We start from the raw sequence: 19,208 nt of genomic DNA, 5'->3' as shown, positions 1-19,208 counted from the left end.
CACACTTCTCGTCGAGTGTGCTCAAACCCACAAGGGGGCGGGTATGGTCTGGGTCTGATAGGCCAAGGCAATGGCGTCGACAAACACAGTTGGCTAGCTTCTGTTTGGAGACAGCATTCTCTTTCCTCGGTCCACCAAAACAGACAAAGAGCTGCTCAGAACATCTAAAACTCTGCGTGCGGTCCACATAGGTATGCAAAGCACGCATCAGACACAGCAACGAAAAGGCTGGGTCTGCCTCCTCCCGGGGCAGCGCATGCAGGTTCACTACCTGGTCCCTGAAGGGGGGGGGGTCGTAGGAATCTTGGGCACGTAGCCCGGTCGAGGTCTTAGGATGACATGTTTGTATGCCGGAATGAACTCCACGCAAGTGTCACTGATAGAGAATGCTTGCAGGTCCCCAACCCTCGATGGAAGAGAGCGTGATCAGGAGGACCGTCTTCATGGAGAGGGCTCGGAGCTCGACTGATTCTAGCGGCTCGAAGGGGGGTCTCTGGAGGCCTGAGAGGAACATGGAGAGATCCCATGAGGGGAACAGGTGTGGCCTGGGAGGGTTAAGTCTCCGGGCACCTCTGAGGAACCTGATGATCAGGTCATGCTTCCCTAAGGACTTATTATAGGGGCTATAATAAAACTTCAAGGTGGAGGGGGACAGCCTCCCCTCCAGCTTCTCCTGCAGAAATGAGAGCACTGACCCGACTGCGCATCTCTGCAGGTCTTCAGATCGGGAAGAACACCAATTCACGAACAAGTGCCACCTCAGGGCATAAAGTTGCCTGGCAGAGGGAGCTCTGGCTTGGTTGATCGTGTCTACGACAGCAGGTCGGACCACTTATATCTTCCGCATCCCGTCCAGGGGCCAGATGTGAAGGTTCCAGAAGTCTGGACGTGGATGCCAGAGGGTGCACTGTCACTGAGAAAGAAGGTCCTTCCTCAGAGGAATTCGCCAGGGAGGGGCTGTCGCGAGGAGTGCAAAATCTGAGAACCAGGTCCGCGTGGGCCAGTAGTTGGCCACTAGAGTGACTTGTTCTCCCTGACCTTGCACAGCAAACGTGCAAGTAGGCTCACGATAAGGTCACGTGGTGCCATGCCCATCTCAGGACTCGAGTCTGAAGCCAGTGCTGAAGCGGTCTCATATGCATCAACCCCAATGGCGCGACCACCGAGGAGGATGCCAAATGCCCCAGGAGCCTCTGTGCCTGGCTTGAACAATATTAGGCATTTCAGCCCCAACTGAGTGCGCTCGTTGGTGAGGCGCACTGTCATTGAGACTGAACTGGGGCGAGCTTGCTCTTTTCCCAGTTGACCTGAAGCCCTAGACGGCTGAGGTGCCTGAGCACCTGGTCCCTGTGGGTGTACAGTAACTCTTGAGAGTGGGCTAGGGTGAGCCAGTCATCGTGATAGTTGAGTATGCGGATGCCCACTTCCCTTAGCGGGGCAAGGGCTGCCTCTGCAACCTTCGTGAAGACGCGAGGAGACAGGGACAGGCCAAAGGGGAGGACCTTGTACTGATACACCTGGCCATCGAACGCGAACCATAGGAAGGGTCAATGTCGATGCAAGATAGAGACGTGGAAGTACGAGTCCTTCAAGTCTACCGCTGCGAACAAATCCTGATGCCGGACGCATGTTATAATGTGTTTCTGCGTGAGCATCTTGTACGGGAGTTTGTGCAAGGCCCGGTTGAAAATTCATAAGTCCAGGATCGGTCGTAAGCCGCCGCCTTTTTTGGGTATGATGAAGGGCTGAAGAAACCCTTCTTCATCTCGGCTGGATGAACAGACTCCATCACGTCTTTGAGTAAAAGGGCCATGATCTCCGCACGTAGGGTGTCGCCGTCTTTCGCCGAGCACCGAGGTAAAGAGGACACCGCGGAAAGGGGGTGGGGGCCTGGCGAACTGGATCACGTAGCGGAGTCGGATGGTCCTGGCCAACCAACGCGAAGGGTTGGGAAGTGAAAGCCACGGATCCAAGCTCCGTGCAAGGGGCACTAAAGGGATGATCATTTTTGACATACCAGGCGGGGCGGAGCAGAGCATGTAGTGTTGCGTCGGGAGGCAAAAGCACATCCCGAGGCTTTGGTGCTGAGAAAAGACTTGAAGCACTTACCTTGCTCTGTGCACCCAGCAGGGGGCGGGTTAGTGACTGAGGAGGAGGTCCAGTGTAGGCGTCCTCTGGAGTTGTCAGAACTGGCCGGCCAGGGGACAGCATTCGTGGGTCGAGAGGCGAGAGGTCTGCGTCCGGGGTGCCGGGACTGTTGATGTTTGGTGCTGGGTTGCCTTGAAAACGTCATTTGAAGGCCAGATGTCCCAGGGAATGAGGAAATAGCTCTTTTATTGAGAATGTGTGTACCGCACCCCCTTCTGGCTGTGGCAAAGGAAATAAAGGTAAATGAGGATTCTCCTCCCAGCCCTCCACCGGGGGAAGGAGTGGTCCGTTTACCAGCTCTGGAGCAAAAGTCTCGTTCCCTGGGTCGTCCCGTCTCAGAAACGCTTGAGAGCCTTCCAGGTCCTCGAGGATGCCCAAGAGACGGGGGGTGTGCGCTTCTTGCAGGGTGCTTGGCGCTGGGTCTGAGAGCTGGGCCCAGGTTGAGGTGGAGCTCGTTCCTGGATCACCTGTCCGAGTGCCCACGCTGTGACCATCGTGCACCTCCGGAAGAAAGGAACTGCGGGGGGAAGGGGGGGCGTGGCTGTGAGCGGCGCCCGGTCCCGAGAAACCAATCATCTAGCCGTGAGGGCTGCAGGGAGGATGGAGGGTTCCAGTCCAACCACACGCTCACAGTGGCCCAGAGGCGGCACCACCAGTCGAGTCTACCGTGTCAGACGGCAGGACGCTCTCCGATGCAGCGGCGAATTCATCATCCAGCTCGGCTGATCTGAGGGAGTAGTCGGACTGACCATGAAGCGAGCCACTCTCACCTCGAGCCGGGACGGAAATCAACAAGCGTGCCGGGGGGCACAACGTCGAGTGAGTGACAGATGGGAAACAATGTTTACAATAGTTTGACAGATACAAAAAACCAAAACATAGCATGTGTTAGGAATTCTAAAAGTCTCTCCGGGAACATTTTTAAAAATATCCATCAATATGTTTTCTGAATAAAAACGTTTTCTATCATTTAGATATGGACATTCTATCAAAATATGTTTTATACTCAAGAAATTATTACATAGATATTGTGTTGGTCTTAATGATCATTCATTCATTTTGTGTTTCTTTAGTTATTTGCAGTGCGTTAACGCCATCTAACGAACACTTGTGGTAACGACAGGTTTGGTGTACTGTTTCTATTTCCTGTTGTATTCTCGTTTGGAACGAGATTAGTGTTTAGTTAGTACACGACTTTTCCGGAGCGAGTTGTACTCAGTGTTGTGTAAATTCTGCTGTCAAGTTTCTTCAAACCTCGTTCAGTTGTGTTTCCCTCGTGGGCAATGCCGGTGAGTAGCACTGTGTGTAATATTAGTCGTTTTCTTAAGATGTGTAAGAAGAAAATTAACGTGTTGCCACGAAGTGTAGATTCCTCTGTTTCTCGTGTAATGGCGGCTAATGCTTAGTAGAAAACGATGTATGTGTTGCATTTGGTTTTGGAAATGATTGAAGAAGACAATTTGAGTTAATAGATACTTTTATTTGTGTTTACAGTTTTACAACTTGCTTTTTTGCACTGCTGTGTGTAAAATAAAGGAGAGGAGAAAAAGGACCTCAGGATAAAGCATCATCTCATTTCTTTGTTCACCTCACTTGGCTGTTTATACGCGCTGGATAGCTAAATACGCATACGTTTAGTGAGGCCAGTACAGATATCAAACCGGTTCCTCTTTCCCTTTCAAGAAGTATGAATGAGTGAGTCTTGAGTGACCAATTTGTATATACAACCTGGTCATATCTATTTTCAAAGAGGAAATAATAAACTCCTTGGTTTAGTACTGAGCTCACTTCATGCAGTTTGTTATATATATATATATATATATATACACACACACACACACACACACACACACACATTCATTCCATTCCATTTGTTGTGAATGTACATATTCAATATGGGTTTAACATGAGATGCTGGTATATTACATAATGTCATGTCCAACTGAAGTGCTTCCTTAGTCGCTTTATCTGGCTGTTCATTGCCAGCCAATCCCATACGGCCTGGTATCCAACAAAAGACAATATTAAAATCTTATTTTTTTTTAAGGAGTCCACTTTTACTATTATGCTAATAATTGTAGGTTGTTCTGTTTTCAGAGCTTTCAGAGTCTTCAGATTTAGAATCTGTACAAATTACAAAGTGAAGTTGCTGTTCCTTTTCTATTTGTTCTAAAGCTACAGTCAGGTCCATAAGTATTGGGACATCGACACAATTCTAATCTTTTTGGCTCTATACACCACCACAATGGATTTGAAATGAAACGAACAAGATGTGCTTTAACTGCAGACTTTCAGCTTTAATTTGAGGGTATTTACATCCAAATCAGGTGAACGGTGTAGGAATTACAACAGTTTGTATATGTGCCTCCCACTTTTTAAGGGACCAAAAGTAATGGGACAATTGGCTGCTCAGCTGTTCCATGGCCAGGTGTGTGTTATTCCCTCATTATCCCATTTACAAGGAGCAGATAAAAGGTCCAGAGTTAATTTAAAGCGCGCCATTTGCATTTGGAATCTGTTACTGTCAACTCTCAATATGAGATCCAAAGAGCTGTCACTATCAGTGAAGCAAGCCATCATTAGGCTGAAAAATCAAAACAAACCCATCAGAGAGATATCAAAAACATTAGGCGTGGCCAAATCAACTGTCTGGAACATTCTTAAAAAGAAAGAAAGCACCGGTGAGCTCAGCAACACCAAAAGACCCGGAAGACCACGGAAAACAACTGTGGTGGATGACCGAAGAATTCTTTCCCTAGTGAAGAAAACACCCTTCACCACAGTTGGCCAGATCAAGAACACTCTCCAGGAGGTAGGTGTATGTGTGTCAAAGTCAATAATCAAGAGAAGACTTCACCAGAGTGAATACAGATGGTTCACCACAAGATGTAAACCATTGGTGAGCCTCAAAAAAAGGAAGGCCAGATTAGAGTTTGCCAAACAACATCTAAAAAAGCATTCACAGTTCTGGAACAACATCCTATGGACAGATGAGACAAAGATCAACTTGTACCAGAGTGATGGGAAGAGAAGAGTATGGAGAAGGAAAGGAACTGCTCATGATCCAAAGCATACCACCTCATCAGTGAAGCATGGTGGTGGTAGTGTCATGGCGTGGGCATGTATGGCTGCCAATGGAACTGGTTCTCTTGTATTTATTGATGATGTGACTGCTGACAAAAGCAGCAGGATGAATTCTGAAGTGTTTGGGGCAATATTATCTACTCATATTCAGCCAAATGCTTCAGAACTCATTGGACGGCGCTTCACAGTACAGATGGACAGTGACCCGAAGCATACTGCGAAAGCAACCAAAGAGTAAACTTTGTAAAAAAGGGAAAGAAGTGGAATGTTATGCAATGGCCAAGTCAATCACCTGACCTGAATCCGATTGAGCATGCATTTCACTTGCTGAAGACAAAACTGAAGGGAAAATGCCCCAAGAACAAGCAGGAACTGAAGACTGTTGCAGTAGAGGTCTGGCAGAGCATCACCAGGGATGAAACCCAGCGTCTGGTGATGTCTATGCGTTCCAGACTTCAGGCTGTAATTGACTGCAAAGGATTTGCAACCAAGTATTAAAAAGTGAAAGTTTGATTTATGATTGTTAATCTGTCCCTTTACTTTTGGTCCCTTAAAAAGTGGGAGGCACATATACAAACTGTTGTAATTCCTACACCGTTCACCTGATTTGGATTAGATTCAATTAAAGCTGAAAGTCCGCAGTTAAAGCACATCTTGTTCGTTTTATTTCAAATCCATTGTGGTGGTGTATAGAGCCAAAAAGATTAGAATTGTGTCGATGTCCCAATATTTATGGACCTGACTGTATTAATAATGCTTAATACATTATTTCTTGCTTCTGCTGTGAAAATTGAACTTTGTCCAGGAATACACTTGTCAAAATGTTTTGGACCAGTCACTACTGCTGCAGATGCATGATTGTCTGACTTTGATCCATCTGTGTACACTGGTACATGAGATGGAAAGCAACATCTTATGTCTAGGAATTTCTCCTGGTAGAGGTTTGGCCAGGTACTTAGCCAGGTTCATCATGATAGTTGTTTTTATAATATTAAAGGGGGGTATAGGGCACAGATGTGTCGATGTTAGGATATCCAGATTAATGTCCATATTCTCCAAGTGTGGTTTTATGCAAATTCCAAAAGGACTGATGTACCTGGGTCTGGCTTCATACAGGTGTGAATGTTGAGGATGAAAGACTGAAAGATATGCTGAGTTACTTTCATTAGCTTTTAGTTTAACTGCATAGTTAAGGGACAACTTCAGCCTTCTGTTATATAGTGATGGTTCTCTTGCTTCTGTATACAAACTTTGGGTTGGAGAGATCCTAAATACTCCTAGTGCAAGTCTCAATCCTGTATGATGTATGGTGTCCAACATTTTAATAAATGACTTCCTGGCAGATCCATAAACTGCGCTCCCATAGTCTTCATAATCTGCACCCAATTTGATCCTTGCCAACACGTTTGTAATATCCATTGCTTTGAAGCATCTATTCCGCAGCATTTTAATATGAGGAATGAAGGATAGTTTATTATCGAAAGTAAGTCCTAGGAATTTTGCCTCTATGAATTTTATATGTTCCTGTTCCAAAAAGAGTTCTGGCTCGAGCTGCATAGATTGCAAAATACAAAAATACAGTTCTCGATTTAGAAAATTTCAAATCCATTTTGTACTGACCAGTCATACATTTTATTTATACATATTTGTAGTTGTCTCTCAATTACGTTCATATTTTTGCCTTTATAAGAAATGCACACATCATCTACATACAGGCTACGGAATATATTTGGCCCCATAACACTTAAAATCCCATTAATTTTAATGCTAAAAAGAGTTACTAAAAGTATACTTCCTTGGGGCACTCCTGATTCTTGTACATGCAATTCAGATAGCACGTTTCTTACTCGAACACGAAAAACTCCATTAGATGAATTTTTTTTATAAAAATGGGTAGACATCCCCTGAAACCCATATTGTACAAATCTTTTAGAATGCCATACCTCCACGTACTATCATAAGCTTTTTCTAAATCAAAAAATACTGCTAATACATGTTCTTTTTTTAATAAAACCATCTCGTATAAAAGACTATATAATCTTATAAAGTGATCAAGAGTACTTTTCCCTTGTCTAAATCCACTTTGATATTTACTGATCTTTTGGTCTTTTTTCAAAATCCACATCAGCCGATCATTGATCATTCGTTCCATGGTTTTGAATGGGAAGCTGGTTAAGGCTATTGGGTGATAATTGTTTGGGTCAGAATGGTCTTTTCCTGGTTTAGGTATAATGGTTGCTTCTTTCCAGATAGCTTGTATTTTTCCAGATTTCCAAATTGTATTGAGTACGTTCAGTAGGCTCAATAGTATATTGTGGGGTAGATGTTTCAGGAACTGATAGTGAATTGTATCAGGTCCAACTGCAGTGTCGTTGGAGTTTTTAATAGCTTTCAGAAGTTCTTCCATTGTAAAAGGCTGATTATACAGTTTGGAGTTATCCAAAGAAAAATTTAGTTTTTCCTGTTCCTGTTTTATTTGTATTTCCTTAAACATGGGAAGACCATTTTCTATTGATGAATTTCTCTCGAATGACTCCGCCAGCTCATTAGCAATATCCTGTTTCGATGTTAATAAAGTATCCAGATTTTGTACATGTTGTATTTGTAGTCCTCCTTCCTTATTTTTCATCTTTCGTATCATATCCCATACTTACTTTGTTGGGGTCTGTGACATTAAACTTGATATGTATTTTTTCTAACTCTTTGTTTCGTTAACAATTATTTGTGCTATATACATTTTCAATCTGATGAGTTTTCAGTTGTTGGATGTTAATTAAAAGGTTCTTTCTGCCTTCTTCCGATCAGCAATAGCCTTTTTACTTCTCTGACTTTGCTGATGTTTTTGGCACAGTTCTTCTGCCATTTCAATCAGTATATTGGTGAATTTCTTTATCAGATCTTGATATTCTTGACAGTCTATGTTGAACTTCTCATAACAACGTTTTTGGGAATTATACCAATTAGCTTTTTTCAATTGTCATCTAGAAGTGTCTTGTTGTACATCATCTTCAGTAGATGTTATAATCAGTAGGTAATGATCACTTCCACAAAGATCCTTCCATACCATGAAAAGTACATTATTATTTCAGGTTCACACAAAGTGAAATCAATAGCGGAGCATGATCCATATCCTGGATGCAAATATGAGCTTGAACCATCATTTAGTAAGCACAAATCATTATTGTATATGAACTCCTCTATTCTTCTGCCTTTGGTATTTGTACGTTTTCCTCCCCATAATGTGCTGTGGCTATTGAAGTCACCCATTATGAAGAGTTAGATGTATGGCTACTGCTTGCAGGTTTGTATTGTAAGGCTGGCATCAAGATGTCATAAAAGTCAAAGAACTCTGCGAGAACCAAGTCATAAAAACTCTCACACAGAAGAACATTTTCACCGGTGTCAAAACATCCTACTGAGCAAGGACAATAAAACACAAATCTCACATCTGACCTCTATCTCACCTAAGGCCAATTTAGGCCTATTCTCCTAAAACTCACAAACATCTGCCCCCCTCTACTCCCCCTTCAGCTCAGAATCACTTCAAATTCACCCAAGATCCACACGCATCAAAATATCATGACTGATGTATACAAATAATGTGACTTGGCATATCATTTAAAATGTCTCAGTGTGACTGGTATATGGTCTCTTTCTATTGGTAACAACGTTATAAGGTCTTTGCCAAATGCTGTATAATTCTGGAGGTCTGTCCCCATTCTGTATGCCTGTATGTTAATGAGGTATGTCCCAAGGACTTCCAAACCTAACCACTCCCAAAATTCCCTTTGATCATGGTTTGGGTATTTAAGGAGATGTGACACACTGTTCATGGTTCTCTGTAGTCAGAGGATCCCACACAGTTTACTGTGTGTAGTTTATCTCAGGAAATGGCAATTTGAATTTCTTAGGTTTTGATAAAATGTCTAATTGGAATTGATTAATTTATTATATTACCTGGTCAATAAATTGTTACATTTGAGTTTATTCTGATTTACTCTGAAACTATTGTGTTTAGTAGATTATGTTAAGTCCTTGTTTCTGCAAATCTTCGACCAGGTTAGCAGCGGACTAAAGCCGGTTGAGTGGAGCATGAGGCACACCGACTGAGACTTTAGAGCTCCCACTAACTAATAGGCATTATTTCTAGTGTACTTAGTGTGTACAGGCTCGATAGGGAATTTCCATTTAGTGTCGACCAAGCCTAAATAGGGTGAAGTCTAAACCTCTGGTTATTGTAATATTTTCTAGCCAAGTGTACATAGGAAACTATGGCATGATCATATAAAACTACTTTATCTTGGGCATGTTGGTCTATCTTTGTAAATTTAGTGGTCATGACCTCTGGGTAGAAATGTTACTCTAAGTGTTTACTATCTAAGGGGACTAAACGAAGTACTTGTAGATAAAAGGGCAAGCAGGAGCAGCAATCTAATTAGTATTTAGTCAATTACTTTTTTAATGACCAAAACTGGCATATTTGTGACCATGAGATCCGTGTTCACGGCCGGCGCGAGACTCTCTGAGCGACAGGAATCCGAATGAACGAGTACAATATAGAGTTAAATAGGATGATTCAATGTAAAATCAAATTTAATAATAATAACTAAGATTAGAACATTAATATATCCTTAGAAACTTTTATAATTGGAGTCAGATCAAATAAACGAGAATCTTAAAATGAATAATATAGTTATGTAATTGGAATTAAATAACTTAAACTGGAAGCCGCCATTGGACGAATAGGTGGACCCCCTTACAGTATTTACTGGTATGTGGCTGTGGATTATGTCATGTCTTATTAATATAGCTGATCCACCAGATGGACGTTGTATATTTTTGCCAAAAATGTTATAGATATTATACTTTTTCAATGTCAGTTGTATATCTATTGTTAGATGGGTTTCCTGGAGGCAGAAGGCAATGGGATTCAAAGTAGCTGCTAATTGCTGCAGTTCTGAAAAGCTTGCCTTAAATTCTAGACAGTTCCACTGAATTATAAGATTCCCCATTTTCAAGTAGGTAAGACAAGTATCTGCCCTTTACCTTTGAAGCTTCTACATCTGGAATTTGTAGTCTCTGTCATTTCAAAATCTTTATTCTTGAAACATTACGTTTCTTTGTGTTTTCCTTTCTTGATTCGCTTTTGTTTTTGCATTTTGTTTTGTCTTTTTCCCTCTTGAGGACTGGTTATGCTCATTTGATGATTTTTTGTCTTCCTTGGCTTCGGATAGATTTGTCATTATTTGACTGTGTTCCTTGATTCTTCTTTTTGATTGGGTCAAAAGTTTTGTTGCTGACACCACAGAAGCATATGTTTTCCTTAGGTTAAAGGATGCTGAACCTTTTAACACATTTTATTCTCTGAATTTCTTTTTCCTTTATCCAAATTGGACATTCTTTTGTTGAGGCTGGGTGATTAGCTGAACAATTGCTACATTTTGGTGGTCTTGAACACACTGTTTCATGTCCTTCTTCTCCACAGTTGTAGCAGATTTCTTTTCTTTTGCAGAAAGCAGAACTGTGGCCAAATTTTGACACTTGTAGAAAATCTCAATGGGTTTGGAATAAAAATATTGACTGGTACACTCACATATCCAATTTGGATCCTCTCCGGAGGTTGGGATTTATTAAAGATAATAATATAAGTGCCTGTCTTAATTATCTGTTGTTCTTTTTTGATTGTGATCCTCTTGACATTTGTTACACACTGTTGAGTAAATTCTAATGCTATTTCAGCCTCATCCATATCGTGCAACTCTCTGGTGCGTATAACTCCTTTACTGTTGTTCAATGACGGGTGAAAAATGCCTTTATCTGTACATTTGCCAGCATATTTGCAGGCATGATGTTTTCAGTATGGCTTTTCTTGGAGCATTCTACTAGGATTTGTCCAGATCTTAGCTTTTTAACATCTTTAACTGTCCCTGCTATGCCTGAAATGCCTTTCAGTATTGCAAATAGAGACAATTTTGTAAGTGGCATGTCTGTTATTTTTTTATTCTAGCAGTATAAATTTCTGCCAATTTTCACTCTTTTGTGAGGAAATACACCCATTATCTGATTCGTCAACAAATATTTGTTCCATCATCTGTCGTTTTGGGGTTTTATTGTTAGCCAAGTTTGAATTTTTTAATTTTCATCACTCCCACCTCAGAGCCCAACTGGGGGGGTGCACAGAGCCACGGTTTTCCACCAGATATGCACAAAGGATACACTGATATACTTGAGCAAAAGGATCAAGAAATTCATTTTACTCAATTGACCGTAGCCAACGCCCTTTCGGGTACACCTTGACAAGCTGATTGATTGGTCCAGGTCCTTCCAACCTCCCGTCTATGTGAATGCAAAGCCAAAGTATAGTGTTGGATCTGAGACTGCTGCAGCATACGCAATCCTCAAATACCAGGTTCTCGTCCCCCCCAGACACAGGCTGCAACTTACGGCAAAGTCGTCGCCCCATTTATCGCCTCATTCGATCAGCAAGTGGGAGCTAGGTACCTATTCTACCCCGGATCCCCACGGGGACAGTCAACATTTCTGGTCTATGTGAGACAACACCTTGACCAGATGGCAGAGGCTGCGGTGGAGCAAGTTGGGCAACATTCATCAGATGAAGAAGATTTCTTCTACTCAATGAAGTCCACGAGGTCACAAGGTACAGGGGAGCTGGATGGGTACCTTGCCTGGATCTGCTGAACTAATTTCCCCACATAAAAAAAAAAATTCTCTCAAACTCAACACTGGCCTGCCTCATGTGAGCGTCTCTTAAGCTGTGCTGGACTGCTGTTCACTGCAAAGTGAGCAAGGATGAACTCTGCTAACTTTGAAAACCAACTGCTGCACAAACTTAACAGGAAGTTTAGAGAGTAATACTCTAAAGATGGACACACAAATAAAGGAACTGTAATCTATCTATACAGTAGGGAAGGGCAATTTTAAAAGCTACCATGCGGATCATTTGACATGTTTTGTTATTCGACTGGTAGATCACAGTCTGATATCAAAGAATGGCACAGTTTTGTCTTAAAAACATCTTGAAGATCCCTGATACTTAGAGTTTGGTGTTCTTAGGTTAATTTAGGGAAAGCCACAACACTTGTGACCTTGACCCATTTTTACTTATAGATTTGCTGTATGACTGTATGCACTAAAATGACACATTATACCTCTCTATATGTTTTAAATGTCATCTGTCAACATGTTTTATTTTATTATTGCATTTAAATTTGTAAAAGTGTTCCTGTAATTAAAAACAACTAGTTTGAAATGTTTATCCCCTTGTCCTTTTTGCAATACAAGGGCGAGCAGAAATGCCGGTTAGAAATCTGTCCGACTTGCAGTGATGTCATAACATGGCAACGTATGTCAAAAAATGTACCGTGAGAGCGAGGCAGCTGCAGTTGTAGCAGGCAAGTGGTGCAGTTGCTTTTTTCCGAGCTGCACGAACTACAAGCATGATGGGAAATTAATTGTTGAAGACACAGCTTAATGCTCCTTGGCTTAAACAATCATGACGTTTTTGTGTGTATATATTATATGTGAATATTTAAACACTCTGACAGTGCAATCTCTGTATGGGATATGCGATTGGTATCATATTTCTGAAAGGTCTAAAATACGTGTCTTTATTAAACACAAAATTTATGGAAAGACACGTCTTATGGGGGGAATTAAATAACAGGTACGTTGAGTGTCTGGTGGGAATCACAAGGTATCTGGTGATACAATATAATATCGATATTTAGTTCATGTTACAATATTATTGTGATTCTTTATTTTTGGTGTGTTATGATTCAAACATACGATATTGTGATATTTCACTCAATGTTTCTCATTTGTCTTCATCAGACTTTAGAGAATGGTTTCCAAATCACCAAATGCATTGTTACAATACTAATTGTATAATTGTTAATAGAAGTACAATACTATTTTATTTGTTTTTGCATCCAAAGACTACATTCTGCTCCCTGCTTGTTCATCATTTAAAACAAATAACAAAACAAATGGATAATAAACTTTTAACTTTAAAAATACCTATTAACAATTGTCTATATACAAACTTTTTAATAGGACACACAAGTTTTATATATGTATGGGTATGTCTATGTGTGTGTGTGTGTGTGTGTGTATATATATATATATATATGAATAAATACTGTACTGACTTGACAGTAACATGGTTTGAAACATGGTAAACTTTGAAACGCTCCAAAAAACTAAGAAAGATAACTTTTACTCTGCCCACTTCCGGCCTGAGACTGCTGGCCTGGCGCTGTGACGTATTGTTCTGTGGTTCTGCAGTTAGACATATCTCGGTCGTTCATGTGCAACTTCAGAGTGGGAAACTTGTATTTACGATAATTCAGAAGGATAAAGTCGCTTATCTGGGTGTTCTCATATCCTTTGAAGTAGATGTTTTGACAACTTTTCTCCTATTATAATTTTTTTTTTTAAAAACTCTGGTTACTTCCACCTGGTATTAAAATGCATTTTGGGTGATCCAATCACATTTGGTCAGCCCTAAATACAGGTATACACACGGTCTAAACCATTTTGTGATCGGATCACAAAAACCACATACGAATGTGGTCAAAAACATGTGGCCACATCGTATTTGTGGTGTAAACGCTAATCCGTCCTGGCAGCAGTGAAGCACCACCTCTTAGCTGTAAATCAACTGCTGAGCTAAAAGAAGAGTTTAAATTTTGCAGGTTACAAGAGGCTTTAAAATGAAATAACCGTCCAATCGGAAAATTAATAAAGAAGATACACACACAATCACGAGAGCACCACAGATCTTTAGTGTGTCTGATATCAAAACCGATGACAAGCACAAACACCTGAAGCTCCTTTAATAAAGGTAGTCCACTAGAATAATGGATAATTCTGCTTGAAATGTTGCGTTTATGCTTAGGTTACATTTCAGCTGCATCCAGGAGAAACAGCGCTACGTTTTTTTCCACGCTTTCTTTGTCTTTACTTTGTTGCACTTTATTATCATGCAGGAACACACCGACATAGTGATTGATGTATGTCGTCATGAAACAGATACCCTCCCCTCCAAATCCGAACATAAGTGGTCTTTTGAGACGTATTTAAACGACCAGGTGTAAACAGCAGCGTGTCTCGTCTAGCTTACTCTGCCACTTCTTTTTATGTTGATGTTCAAACTTCTAAAGCTATTAGCCAGCTAATTTTTTTAATGGAAAAATAAGAAACATAATATTAGAAAGTCTGAAGTTATGAAGTCTTAAGAAAAAGGTGGTCTTAACTTTCTCAGCTTTTCTTCTCTTAATTATACATTCAAAACTAAATGGATTAAAAAACATTTAAGGAATCCCACCTCTTTGTGGAATTTCATAACAAAATTACATTTTCTCTAAATTTAGAGGTCTACATTTTCGCTTTTATGCAATTAAAACCCTGACAATATTCCAGCTAATCTATCATCTTTCCATAAACAGTGTCATCTAACCTACACTTTAATTTACAAACATAAATTCTCCCCACACCGATATATAAATGGCACAACAGAGATATACTGCATGAAAATAAATCACTGTCTTATGATAATTTGATTAAGAACAATATTATATTGGTTAATCAATTATGTAATGATAGAGGTGTCCCATTTAGATGACATTGACCTGGATAGTGCGGGCTTTGCCTCAGAAATATTTTATTTATAACAAAATGAATGAAGTGTTTTATAGAATGATACATCTGTGCTACCCTACATGAAAGTTTTTGAGATTTATTTCTGATTACTTTTATATAAATGGCTCTTTCTGTGATCTCAAAACTGAAGATTTGTTGAATTTGTTTTGGTATTGTGAGTCTAAAAGTCTTTGGAAAAACATTTTGTATTGTATGATTCCTCATATTTCTTTGAAATTTGAGAATGTAATTTTTGGTTTTATATATTATAAGAGAGAATAGTCAACTGTTTTTAATGAATCAATCTTGTCTTGCTTTTGGATAAATATTTTATACATAAAGTGTAAATTTATTAAGACTAAGCTTTGTTTAATCTTTTTCTTATGGACTTTATATATATATTTGATATCAATTTTTCTAATAAGAAAGCTGTGAAGACAGTAAATCTTTTCAAAAGGTACCACATTTCCTCCCTCACTGGCATATAATATGTTGTCATTTTGTATTTTTAATGTTGTTTAATAAAATGAAATAAAATAAAATAAAATAATATAATAATTCCGATAGCACGTGAAGGCAGCCTTGTTTCACTCCTCCCCTGACTGCACCCGCCTAATTGTCTACTTTTAAGGCGAGGCGTTTGCATCTCAAACGAGCCCAATGTTGTGGATATGCCTATATTTCTAAGACTTTTCCGAAAATCCCTATTTTAAAATTTCCTGACATGACCATTTTTCCATGACCGTGGGAGACCTATTTCTCATCAACTGAACAAAGCAGCAAAAATTGCCTTCATCACAGCAATGCATTCCACATAATTTTAGTAAGAATAAAAACAAACGTTTTGATCACGACTCACCAGGTCTGCAGAAGCCCTTCCGGGTTGAGTGAAGGTCGCGTGACACATAAATACATATGCTGTGTCTGAAATCGCCCACTCATTCACTATTTCCTATATAGTGAATGGCTGTGAGTGCACTATATTTCAGCAGTGAGTGAACGAAATGAGTGAGCGATTTCAGACGCTGACGTAAATTCCATGCGTCAGAGAACACTCGGGAGCTGTCGCAGACATTTGTCATGAATATTTAACCTGTGTGTGTGGCTTCGTGAATTTGATAATCTCTGTAATATTTATATAGTTTATATATATACATAATTTTATAATAGGCAATTCAATATTTTATTTTTGCATTAATATATTTTTTTAAATCATTATTCAATGACCATAATACAGTTAATCTTTTCACAACTGCTCATTCGATATGCGTATTACATTAATGATAGAGAAATTACTTCAATTTATCATGTTTATATTTTATTTTACATAAAAACAAGCACACATTTTCGCTGGGTTCTTCTTGTCGGTGTCCTCCATCCGAGTCCAAATGCAAACTTGATGCAAAACTTTGAGGCGTGCGTTGTTGGCTCGTCGACGCCACCAATCGGTAAGAAGTTATTAAGACAAAATACATTTAGCTGTAAACTAAATAAATGAAGAATAGATCCATTGAACTCTGGAAAATTTCTTACAGGATTTTAGTTTAAAGTTGAATGTATTTTGTGTACATAAGATAAACTAATAAAAGATAGTGTTCAAAGTTGATGTTAATAATACACAGATGTCAGTAGATCATTTGTGTATCTTATGTTTATATAAATAACTTTGTTTAATGTCCAGAGGAATGGATTACACATTTAACATATATTACCATCACACATTACCTTACACTATAGTAGGGCCTAATATATGTATGTAAACCTCGCCTGGTCAATATTTACTCGTCATCAGAATAAGGTAAATGCCCTGGCTATTGTAATCTATTGTGCTGTAGGTGTTTTGGGTTTAGTTTTAAAACTGAATGATATCAACATTAAACATTGCATTAAACATTAAACAGACTGCAATTCACTGTTGACAAACTCAAGCCAACTACATCTAGAACCTGGCTGAGAAGGCGAGGAGGAACAATATCTGAAGAACACTGCGCAGGCTTCGTATCTGAAACTAAATCGACTAAATAGGATATTGAGACTGGTTCAAACTTACTAAAAATGGCAGCATAGGGTGGGGGAGACGAGGGGACTTGTTATAGTCGTGAGAGGAGATGCTAGCTCTAAGAGCAGCAATTTCATCAATAAAAAACTCTGAGAAGCATTCAAAAGCTTCAGAAGTAATATCCGGAAAAGTACTAATAACAGAATTTAGCAAAATATGTATTGTGCTAATAATGCTTGAGGCTTATTAGAATTCTTTTGAATGATGTTCGAGAAATATTTTGCCTTGGCTACTTTAACAGACTGTTGATATTTAATCATGCTGTCTTTTAACATGTCATAAGACACGGAGTCTGTCCTTCTTCCATTTTCTCTCTGCTTTCCTCCACTTTTGCCGGAGCCCGCGAGTACCATCATTTAGCCATGGCTGGGGTCTCGTTTTAGGCATTACATTTTTAAAAGGAGCGCAGTTTTCCATAATAGCTTATAATAGCATGAGATGTTCAATCGGGTTCAAGTCTGGCTCTGGCTGGGCCACTCAGTGACATTCACAGAGTTGTCCCGTAGCCACACCTTTGTTATCTTGGCTGTGTGCTTGGGGTCGTTGTCCTGTTGGAAGATGAACCTTCGCCCCAGTCTGAGGTCCAGAGCGCTCTGGAGCAGGTTTTCATCAAGGATGTCTCTGTACATTGCTGCATTGATCTTTTCCTCGATCCTGACTATAGTCTCCCAGTTCCTGCCGCTGAAAAACATCCCCACAGCATGATGCTGCCACCACCATGCTTCACTATAGGGATAGTATTGACCAGGTGATGAGCGGTGCCTGGTTTCTTCCAGACATAACGCTTGCCAGTCAGGCCATAGAGATCAATCTTTGTTTCATCAGACCAGAGAATTTGGTTTCTCATGGTCAGAGTCCTTCAGGTGCCTTTTGGCATCCTCCAGGCAGGCTGTCATGTGCCTTTTACTGAGAAGCGGCTTCCGTCTGGCCACTGAACCATACAGGCCTGATTGGTGGAGTGCTGCAGAGATGGTTGTTCTTCTGGAAGGTTCTCCTCTTTCCACAGAGAAATGCTGGAGCTCTGGCACAGTGACCATCGGGTTCTTGGTCACCTCCCTGACTAAGGCCCTTCTCCCCGATCGCTCAGTTTCTAGGAAGAGTCCTGGTGCTTCCAAACTTCTTCCATTTATTTATGGAGTCCACTGTGCTCATTAGGACCTTCAATGCTGCAGAAATTTTTCTGTACCCTTCCCCAGTGCCTCGATACAATTCTGTTTCGGAGGTCTACAGACAATTCGGGGTGAGTCCTGCGTCTAATCGCTCTTGAAGAAATATTTGAATTTCATGTATGGGGTGGTTTACTGGGTCCTTGCTGTGCGAGACACCAATCAGCGAACACCTTCCATTTTAGTGTGTAGAGGCGTCTTGTGGACGGTGCTCTGGCATGTAAAATGGTGTTCTTGACAGAATGTGTCAGTTCTGGTGTGTTTAGTGCACTCTATTCAGGGGCCACACATGCGGCCACAGCTTGGGCTGCCAGATTGCGCCTTGAGCCTGAGAGAGGAGATCCCTCCTCAGTGGTATTTCCCATGGAGAACTGAACAGCATCTCCATCACTTCCGGAAACATAGCTTGCTGGCTATTTCGGTGCAACTAATAGAACCGTTTCCTTGTCCTTTCAGACTTTGCATATGACGGACAGGATCAGGCATAGTGGAGGAAATGCATATTTTTTGGTATCGCCACGCATTTGTGTGCCATTGCGTCCCTTTCCAGCGGGGCTTGGGACTTCGAATAACAGAGGGGACATTGGGCATTCTCCACTGAGGCAAATAGATTGATTTCTGCTTTGGCGAATATTTCCCAAATCCTCAGTATAGTTTGAGGATGAAGTCTCCATTCGCCTGGTATCACCCCATAGCGTGACAGTAGGCCCCGCGCTGTAATTCAGGTGGCCTGGGACATACGTCACTCTCAGGGAGAGATGATGCTCGCTCCATAGGAGGTGGTGACGCGTCATTCTCGGCAGTAGTGGTGAATTAATTCCACCTTGGCTGTTTATATATATGCCACAACTGTGATGTTGACTGAGCAAATCAGGACATGACAGCTCACTATTTCTGACTGAAAGCCTTCAAGGCTAGAATTACAGCCGATAGCTCTAAGCGGTTGATGTGCCACACCCTCCTCGCACCTTACCAGGTGCCAAAAGTTAGGCATCATCGCACACCGCCCCCCAACCTGTGTTGGGAGCATCCATGGTCACCACTTTCTGCCTGACAACTTGGGACCTTTAGGTGCTGCGTGACAACTTGCC

The 19,208-nt window shown here is 40.9% G+C and overlaps 1 protein-coding gene across 3 annotated transcripts in view; it reads right to left on the bottom strand.

The window, feature by feature from the left end:
• LOC127621795 (protein CEBPZOS-like) overlaps nt 1-15,908 on the bottom strand; it is a 32,097-nt gene extending 16,189 nt beyond the window's left edge. Inside the window, exon 1 of one of the 3 annotated variants that reach the window (XM_052095529.1) lies at nt 15,734-15,908. In XM_052095529.1, coding sequence (XP_051951489.1) covers nt 15,734-15,799 — 66 coding nt within the window. In that variant the 5' untranslated portion in view covers nt 15,800-15,908. The remainder of the gene's footprint in view (nt 1-15,733) is intronic. The other 2 variants (XM_052095530.1, XM_052095528.1) reach the window with 2 other exon arrangements.
• Nucleotides 15,909-19,208: the final 3,300 nt, after the last annotated feature.

The sequence above is a fragment of the Xyrauchen texanus genome, chromosome 28 (genome assembly GCF_025860055.1).
Source record: "Xyrauchen texanus isolate HMW12.3.18 chromosome 28, RBS_HiC_50CHRs, whole genome shotgun sequence".
In the NCBI taxonomy this organism is placed as follows: Eukaryota; Metazoa; Chordata; class Actinopteri; order Cypriniformes; family Catostomidae; genus Xyrauchen; species Xyrauchen texanus.
Note: the sequence above shows the minus strand (reverse complement) of the source record. Positions and strands in the feature narration are given on the sequence as shown.